Raw genomic sequence first — 10,342 nt, 5'->3', positions numbered from 1 at the left:
ATTTAACAAAATGTAACCGTCGTGGGTCAGCCATTATTTGTTCTTCGTTGATTATTCCTCTTCAGCAGCTTCGGGACCACTGACGGCCAACGTATATTTCTCCTATCCCATCCAAGCATTTGACTTTAATTTTCAATCATGCTGTGCCATAACTCCCCACGGATATGAGGGGTAAAACCCCGGGGTCACTAAAAATTTTTGGACGTTTAAATTATATACGTATTTCTTACTCTTATGATTTTATATTTTTGTTTTAAAAATTTAAATTGCCTTAAAATATTTTTAAAATCTAAAGATATATTATAAAACCTCTTTCTGATAAAAGATGAGTAAAACTACGTACTATTCGTTAAAAAATATAAAACATTTTTTATAAGATAAGATATTAATAAAAATATATTTTTTTAAAAAATATTATTAATTAAGGATTATAATTAATAAGATTTTCTAACTAATTAAGACATCATATTAAAAAAAGGTAAATATGAAAAGAGAATACATTTTTAAGGACAGATAAATAATTCATTGGAGTGTAATTTCATTAAAAATGACTTATATATAATATCAAATAGAGGGAGTATATATTTTATTTATGTAATTAGATTAGATAAATTTTTCTTTCATTATTCATGACTATATATTTTACATCTCACTTTGATAATATGAAAACGTTACATATTACATAATAATACAATTGATTAACATCAAGTAATTAATAATATATATCAAATTTAAAATGAACTGAATTCATAGTTTTTACCCTAAAGATAAAGAAATATTATAAAGATTCTAACGAAGAATGACATCAATATCCTAACTTGTTTTGAAAATAAAAACTTTATCAGGGAGGAAAAAACGATATTGATAAACTCAATCATAATACATCTAAACGCACGAGGTGCAAGTTGAAGGATCAACCATTCAAAAACCAGCAACATCCAGGATACGAGAAGGAAAATCCCAAATATGGAAGAATAGGTCAACTAGTGTGAATCAAAATTCCTCATGTTCTCTCGCTAGATATATAAATTACACACATGGGAAGATATAAGGCTCTCTCTGATTGCTTTTCTGTCCAGCTTTATCCTCCCTTCCGGGCTAGTTCCCATACATGGACGTACCGTCGTCTCCGAAATCTATCGTCAGTGCTCGTGCTTAGCTTGTTGTTCGATGGAGGCTGCGAGGAGAATGTTCCAGAAGATTCGGGGACAGAGCCGAGTGGTTCGACGCGGCTACTTCACCATCTGCGTCGGTCCGCAGAGGCAGAGATTCGTCTTGAAGCTCGAGCACGCCAATCACCCACGCTTTAGGACTCTGCTTGACGATGCTGAGAATGAATATGGTTCGTGCTCCTCCGTACATCACGATGGCCCTATATGCCTTCCCTGCCACGTTGATGTGTTCTGCCGGACATTGGCTGAGATTCAGACCTCTGTTCCAGATAAACGCAGTTGGGCTCGCCCGCTTTTCAATATTCTCACAGCAGCTCTTAAGTTTAGGATCAACCATCACTCATAAATATCTGTATAGTTAGACATATCGCTTTTTTAAACTGTCTTCTGTATTGCCGTTCAACTATCCTTTAAAATAGTTCAATCTGTGGTTAAACTAAAGCTTGTTAGTTCATCAGTCTGATTCTGTACATTTTTTCAATGTAAGTCTCATATTATATTTAACTTTTAAGGAATCATTATCTATATATATATATATATAGTAGTTCAACTTTTTGGAGATAAATTAAACAATCAGTGAATTATATCGAATGAATTTTATCACTGGGCGGACCTGGAAAGGGAGGGAGGGGGCCATTTTCTAAAAAATAAACTATACTTTATATAAAACTACATATTGAAACTGGCTAGAGAGGTGTGGAGACTTAGAAGCTGTAACAGTATTGCATGAAAGTGGAATTGTTTAATAGAATGGAATGGCATGCACCAACAAAGCAAACACTGCATAAAAGCAGCAAAAGAATTATTTCTTTTCTTCTTTCTTTCGAGAGAGGCAATGTTTACCAACAAAACAAACAATGGAATTGACCCCTTGATCCCCTTTTATCTGCCAGTGCTCGTGTAAATTCTTTATATATAGTTAATGATGCATGTTGAATATTGATTTTTATCCACACGTATCATTTAACAATATCCTTTTTGCACTGAAATATTCGACTAATCGGAACTAGCCTTCCGGTAGATCTAATCCACAATGGTTGCATCAAAACAATTTGAATGGGCTATATATGGTTGCATTGTGTGCCCTGTTTTAGTATATTAATTAATAGTGCATGAAAATATCACAAATTGTAGCTTAATAACTCTGCCTATGTGTCAAACTCATCTGAATCTTCTTCCAAATCTGCTGAGAAAATATGTTTTATAGGGGTCTACAACTTGACCTACTTCAAGCCCAGCCTACACTATTTACTTAATAAACTCAAGTCAAGATTAGGTTTTTAATTAAGCCTGTTTAATTAAATACATCAGGCCTATTTTTTAAGGCCTAGCCTACGAGCCTAACAAGTCAGCCTATTTACACACACACATTTATTATGTAGTATATTACTAACACATCGATTTCACAATTTGATTTTTAATTAATCTATTTTTTTATTTTTAATTATATTTTCAATCATATTGGACTAACATATTAATTTTAATGTTAGTAAATACTTTTAATTATTATATATTGTAATTGATATATGTTATATATTATATAATATAATAGTCTCAAAGTATATTTGAAACATTGAAAACTAAAATATAAACCTATTTAAAAAGCTTACTTTTAATTAAGTTTTTAAATAAATTTTTAAGCCAAGTTAGGTTTTAAATAGATTCAAACCTAAATCATGAAAAAAGCCTTATTTAAGCTTTAAGCTAGGATCAAGCCTCACATAAGCTCAACCCTATTTGGTTAAAGTTTAACCTGACTTAGCCTATTTTCATCCCTATTTTAAATGATAAAAAATTGGGGGCAAAAATTTGTACTAACATTTTTTTCAAATAAATAAATTTGCATGTTTTTATAAAGGATTCTGAGATTCCTGGAGGGGGAAGCACCCGCTTTGCCTCCATTATCGGCCAATGATCCAATGTAATTTTACTTCATAGCAAGACCTATTATTATTATTATATATAGATTTTATTTGTATAGTATATAATTAATCATACTTTCTTGTATTGGCAAATATTGTATCGATAATTGATTAACATCTATAACATCTAAAATTTAAAATAATATGAATTCATAATTTTTACCCCTAAAAAATAAAGACAGACAGGACAGTTTTTGTTGGATAATATTAATTCTTTTTGATCTAAATATTTTTTGGAAACAAGGTATTAATTAGCTCAATGATCTATCTATATATATATATATATATATCCCATGATCTTCTTTTTGCAATTGGCCTGATATATAATATATATCTATCAGCTGTTAACCTTTCCTCCTAAAAATAGGAAGTGCCGACACCATAACAGTTGCTTAAAATCATTCACAATTCAAAATCCAATAGCGTACTAGGACATGGTGATTAAAAAAAAAAAAAACTGATATATACATATATATAGAAGCCACCAACGGGAATCATATACTTGCTGGAATATACGAAAAAAAAAGGAGAAAATCTAGAGCACGTCTTGGAAAAGGGGCCCAAAAAGATATATACACAGTACATATCCTATTTCAATCTTCCAGACGGTGAGATAATTTAATAAATTAAAATTTATTATTTTCTACTGAGTCTTATATTTTATCCCAAACAATGCAAAATATACAGAATTATTAACTCATAGAAAAAAAGTCATTTTTAAAAATATAAAATTTAAATAATATTGTCCAAGGCTCAATAGAAGATTAATGCGCAAATCCTATATATATATATATATATGTATGTATGTATGTATGTATGTATGTATATAAAACACACATGGAAGGCCCTCACGTTTCCATGTCCTCACCACTATCTCTTTGATATTATATTCAATGGAGACTCTGACAAGAAAGTTTCAGAAGATTTGGGGTGACTGTTGCTGCTTCCGGCAACACCACGTCGAGGATGAGCGCGGTGGCTACACCTTGTTACGTAATCACAACATGATAGTGCCAGAAAGACAGTCGACGAAGACGAAACAAAGCAGAGTGGCTCCACACGGTTGCTTTGCAGTTTGCGTCGGTCCGGAGAGGCAGAGATTCGCGATCAAGATTGGGCACGCCAATCACCCACGCTTCATGGCTCTGCTCGAAGATGCTGAGAATGAGTATGGCAAGTCGATCCATAATAATGGTGGCCCTATATGTCTTCCTTGCGACGTTGATGTGTTCTGCGAGGCATTGGCTGAGATAATGATTGCTGATTTTGATTCCTCTGTTTCCGATAGTTCTACGTCATCTTGTCGGTCTTGTAAACGGAGTTGGGAAAGCCGGCTTTTCAAGATTCCAAAGAGTTCTTAAGCTTAACCTCAAACGCGGCGCTTAGATGTCCTTGTAGATACGTTGGAGAAATCGATTTTCTTTTTCATATTTCATGAGTGACTGGCTAATGATTCTATACTTTGAAGGTTCGATTTCTTTATATTTTTGGCATTTTAGATTGACATTGACGATTCTTGGGTCTGCAAGGTGATTTTCTTTGTTTTTTCTTTTTTCTTTTTGAATATTAGTGCACGGAAAACCACGTGATAGATGAATGAAAATCAGATCATATCAAATTTTATGAGGGATTTGTATTCTGAAGGTGTATGATTAAAAGTAATAAGATCTAAGTTTTCATTAATTCAGTCATTGATAGGAAGCCAAGTCTTTCTTAGTTGATTTTTTTTTAATTCCTTCTCCGAGTTCTCTCTGGCATAGAGTTCTAATTAAATGTTTAATTTTTCAATTTAATTTGTTACCAAGACAATTCTATATCTGCTTTTTTAAAGTTCGTACATATTGGTTTGATTCGTTACCTTTTTTTCTCCTTTCAAATTATTGCAGGATATTTTGGCAAAAAAAAAAAAAGAAGTTTATATAGGATATACTGATTAGTTAGTGCATGTGTGTATCCTTCTTCAAATTTTTGAGTAATCACATATAATAGTTCAATTTTTAAAATTTAAGATAATCAAGCTAATTTATGTATTTATAAACAGTATAATTTATTAGACATTTTATTATACATATTGATAATGTTAATATAGATAATTGGTCTAAAAAGGATATTTTTCATGCAGAACTTAGCAAAGCTTTTCTTCACCAAAGATATGGAGGGGAAATCTAGCTACGTGCACCCCCACTTTAATATCGATGACATTGTTCAAACATTCTTCTGTATCTCAATTGTTCCAAATTTTCTTGCAATTAATTATATCGATAAAATAAGGTTTTTCCAAACAAAATTTGAACGTCGATAAACATAATTTTAAAATTTTTTAACTCACGCTTAATTATCAATTGAACTTCGATGTGACCAGAAATTAAAATCTAATAATTTTATTTATCTTACAAGGACTTATTTCTCTAAAATAGATTTTTTTTCCCGTTCGGATGGAAAGGTCTATTAAAAAATAAAAACATTGCTCCATGTGTCAATCTGAATATCTGAGTAAATGGACTGCGGACACTGGACATGACAATTTAGTGTATTTCTTAAACGAGATAAATGAATAAATATTCTGATATGTTTCAAATTAATTAATAAAAAACCTCAAATCAGAGAAAACGAAATGTTAATTTAATCAATATATTGCATAAAAATGAAATAAATGTCACTATTCTGTTCATTTTTTATTTCCTAGATATGATTTTTTAAAATTGAATAATTCTAGAGGATTTTAAATCGTCCGAGAGAGTTAAGATTAGTTTAATTTAACGTTTATTAAAAATGATGGACTAGGTCAGAAATACAAATTAAATACGGTAATTCCTTTTTTTTTTTTGGACTAAATACAAATATGGTAATTCAAGTGAAGTGAACACCACTTCTATATATTATACTTCATATTCCAAGTTTAACAATTAGATCCACGAGAACAGGATTATTCCCCAATAATTAACAACAGCACAATTATGAACAACAGAACATTAATTTATAGCAGACGCAAACATGGGCTTAACTAAACTAGCAGATGCCTTTCATTGGACGCACGTGTAACATTTATAATGAAAATCAATCAAGAATAACGGTTCGCAGATTTTCATAACTGCATCAGTGCTTCAAAGGTTTCCATGGCAGAAGCAGGCAAACCCAGAAGAACATTTACGTTCTTCCTCTCTCCCCCATGAGACAGGAACAAGATGACCTCTTTCTCAGGCAAGGTCACAGGCCCAGAACACAGAGGTTGTCCCCATCCAAAATCTGTGGTGTGGAAAGACAACCTAGTCCAAGTTGTGATCAGAAGCGTCGCTGCTAAGGAGGGCCTAGCTCTCGTCGTTTCAAAATAGTCTATAGCTGATCTCATGTACCGATCTGTAACCATATCAATGGCCTGCTGAACCAACCCAACAGTGAATGATAGAGGATTCGTCAATAACTCACCCGCCTCACACAGTGAATTTGTCAACACCATGGCGTTTCCGAAGTAGCCTTCTGGTATTGGAGGGACGAATCTGGACCGTCCATCAACAGCGAAGAGAAGCTTGGTTTGTTGATCAGGTTTCATCCTCAAGGCTTCAGTTCGAGATCTCCATACAAAAGCAGAAAGGGCTTCAAAAGTAGAGCACCTTTGAAGAACGCGATCTTCCATGGCCTTTTTCTTGAGGAGCTTCAGCTTCTCGGGATCGAAACAGAAGCACTTGTAGAGTATGTCTTGTTCCTCGTATAGTTTTGTGGTATCTGATACGTCTTCAATCTCTGCAAATTCATGGTGTGGAAACTCTATAATAGGAGGCTCGCGTGCTTTGAGTATGGTTCGGTCAAGAAATGGAGGGATCTTTAATTCCAAGCCTCTTGCAGTGTCGCTCCATGCGTTTACAAATTCCATAGCACACAGTCCATCTTTCATACAGTGGTTCATGCACAGCCCCAAAGTAAATCCTCCACATTTGAATTTTGTCACCTACAACATATATATGTAAATCATTTTAGCTTCGGGCTACGTAAATCATTTTCCCCCGTATCGTTATTTTGAACTTGACATCTTTCATTCTAGCAGACATGCATTCAAGATATTAGTATTTTGGTATTTGATGTTTAAACTTTAAGGTGCGAGTGCTATCCAAGATATGTATCAAAATATCTTAATATAAAATTATCTTGATGAATGGTTCTCGTATACATGTTATATAATTTGTTTTTTGAACATCAACTTTTCATCCAAAAAAGATTATTTGAACACAACATAACGGTACTAGCATTTGAATCCTGGACCCAGTGGTCTAAAATCAATATCTCGCTAGGAAGACCATCCTCGTAGGGTATCGTCTAAAAATGATGAGTGTTTCCAAAATTACAACTTTTTTTTTTTTAACTCCGTCTACTTTTCATTAAATTACATTAATTAGCTTTTCTTCCGGTGCAAATTTTCAAATATTATAGTTCCAAATGTTGATGCCTTAAATATCATGGTATTTTTGTACCCGAAAAAATTATGGTATATATTTATTTAAACCTTAATATCTCATATCATAAATACTATTTTACTTTAACTAACAATACATCTTTATGAATGACAAATAAATCAGCATCAATATATATATATATGAACATTTAGATGTAATCATATATACTACTATTTTTTGGTGAAATGATTGGGGGGAAAACCGTTGTAACTTGGTGGACATGAATCAATATTTACATGTTATACGTGGCAAGAGAGCAGTCTAAATACTGGGTTATGGTGACAGTGACACGGCATATAAAAAATTTCGTTCATTTATAAATATTTCTAACTGAGATTAAAATGAATAAAGGTTTTATAAATTAAAGTTAGGAAAAAATATAAGTATGTAATTTTAATGTGATTTATGTTTATATACTTTTTTTAAAAAGTCAGTTGGATAAATTAAAATTTATTTAAATAATTTGATTCAAAAATTACTTTAGACATATAATGAAAATAAAAAATTTTGTGATTCATTTAATATTTTTAGGAAAAAATAATAAAATTTAAATTGAATTTTTTAAAATTTTTAAAAGGTAATAATTAAAAATATAACTTTTTTTGATAAATTAAAAATCGTTTTTTAGAAAGGTAAAGTGAAATGATAAATTATAATGACTGAAACATGATTATAATTAAATTAATTTTTTAGCAAGAGAAAAATAATTTTTCATCATCAAAAATCTATTTATTAACATAAAAAATCAAGAAAAACATATTTAAAAAAATTCTTACCTAGTCTTATCCTAAAACAAAATCTTATCCCATAGATATATGTTAAAATAATATTTGAAATTTTGTCCAAAAAAATCATATTTGCAAAACAGCCCAAAAAAAGTATATCTACAATTAAAACCAGGGTTTAGGATTTAGGCTTTTGCAAATGTGACCCATGCACGATATAGGACTAAATCAAAAAATAGCCTAATATTTACTATATTTATATTATAATTGATTATTATATTTATTAATGATATATCGTTATATATCAATGATAAATCTTTTATAAATTTTTAAAAATTTAATTTATATTTTTTAAATGCAAGATTTTAGGCCAGTGGTCAATTTCTATATCCTTAAAATAGTCATGCTTGGCCCCTCGGTAAATAAACAGAAAGTTAGATGTTTGACAAGCAAAGCAACAACCGAAGAATAACCATTAATCTTTTGCCGGAAGAAAGAATAACCATTAGTGGACGACAGCAACGAGAGGACGAATGAAGAGAGGAGAGTGAGGAAGGGTGAGGGAGAGACCAGAACCAAAGAAGGCCACAGAACGGAGAGATGCAGCGATTGTTTGGTTCTGTGGATGAAAGAGAACCAGCAAGCTCAACGAACAAAAGAACTCTGGCAATGAAAAAGAAAAGACGATGGAACCCCTGGACGGTGACGGAGCGATTTCAGAGACACCACGACTTGCTTGCATGCACCAGAAAACAGAAGTGAAGAGAGGAGAGGTTTAGCGGCTTCGAGGTTAACGGCTTCAAACCTAACCTAGCTTGCTTTTTGGTCAAAAGCTTTTTCTAAAATTTTGTTATCTAAACAAAATGTTTAGATTCCGAATTAGCTTTTTCAGTCTGCCCAGATCAGTTTAGGAGTTATGGAAACATTATATTGCCATACTAGCTCGTTATGAAGAGCATACGAATATATAAATGTATGTATTTGATTAACTGAGAGAGTCAAAGTAAAACCTGGACGGTGATACGAGGCATCTCAAGTACGTTCCTGCCACCAGGGACGCTATAAGCAAGCTTGCCAAGAGTGGAAGGATCAGGCTTTGTCAAATCTCCTATTTGTTCTATCTCGCAATTTGCTTCAGCCTCAACGAACACTGCCCCCTCACCAGTACAGTCCACTATCAACTTGTCTTGAACTGATCGTTAACCTGCCGGCCAGGTGGGTGATAAGGAACAAGAATCTTGGACAAGGCTTCTCTGATCACTGTTGCAGCTTCCTCGTTCCCTTGACAAGCAGATTTGAAACATACACTGTACGAACTGGAACTGCTATGTTTCTGGTCAAGGTTTGAGGAAGTACAGACCCTTGCCTGTTTCTTCTGCGGGTGGAACCAGAGTTGGTTCTCCTAGTTGCCTCACATGAAGGTCAAAATTTGAATCTTTGCGCTTGCCATTATAATTAAGCCTTAACCTTGGTGGATCCCAAGAGTAAATGAGAGTAGAGACCTATAAACTGGTTATGGCTACTGTGTGAATCTGTAATGATGAATAAAACTACTATTTGGTGGTGGCACGCTAAGGAATAAGGAAGTTATCTTTATAAAGATAGTGGCTAGAGAGGAGAGGAGAGGAGGGAGAATTAATCATGGCTTTGGATCGCCACAAGAAAGTAAAAATGCAACTAACAAGAAAAGGAAAAAATAAAAGCAGAAATGAAAAAGCGTACCGAAATCTTGGCTTCATATTTTGGTTAACAAATGTCGCAACAATTATGATGAAGTTAAAGGGACAGATACGGATGGTCAATTCGGTAGCATTTATACGCAAGAGAGCATTCACACGGATTGTTTGTAGTAGCCACACAATTCATGGTCAATTAAAATCAATACTAAAAAAATGAAATTGAGCAAGGGATGAATCTCTAGCTAAATGTCATTTTTCATAATTAAATTGTATTTTAACTAGAATTTGTCTCTCGTTAAAATTTAGTGAGGAATTTGTATTTCCTTCACTAATTTAGTGAGGGATTTAAATCTCTCACTAAAATTAGTTAGGGACTAAATTTCTCGTTAATCCCTC

General features: G+C 32.8%; 1 protein-coding gene and 1 pseudogene across 1 annotated transcript; one reads left to right on the top strand and one right to left on the bottom strand.

Moving 5' to 3' along the window:
• Window positions 1-1,170: 1,170 nt before the first annotated feature.
• LOC129319755 (auxin-induced protein X15-like) lies at window positions 1,171-1,518 on the top strand. Its single transcript, XM_054964827.1, has one exon. It carries the CDS (start codon window positions 1,171-1,173, stop codon window positions 1,516-1,518), a length of 348 nt encoding a protein of 115 aa, XP_054820802.1.
• Window positions 1,519-5,940: 4,422 nt separating this feature from the next.
• LOC129319754 (omega-hydroxypalmitate O-feruloyl transferase-like) overlaps window positions 5,941-10,342 on the bottom strand; it is a 6,029-nt pseudogene continuing 1,627 nt past the window's right edge.

This window comes from Prosopis cineraria, unplaced genomic scaffold (genome assembly GCF_029017545.1).
Source record: "Prosopis cineraria cultivar Desert tree isolate PC_DT_omini unplaced genomic scaffold, ASM2901754v1 PC9, whole genome shotgun sequence".
In the NCBI taxonomy this organism is placed as follows: domain Eukaryota; kingdom Viridiplantae; phylum Streptophyta; class Magnoliopsida; order Fabales; family Fabaceae; genus Prosopis; species Prosopis cineraria.
Note: the sequence above shows the minus strand (reverse complement) of the source record. Positions and strands in the feature narration are given on the sequence as shown.

What these genes read in the sequence shown, in the direction of transcription:
- LOC129319755 (XM_054964827.1), top strand. Translation starts at nt 1,171, where the DNA reads ATGGAGGCTGCGAGGAGAATGTTCCAGAAGATTCGGGGACAGAGCCGA.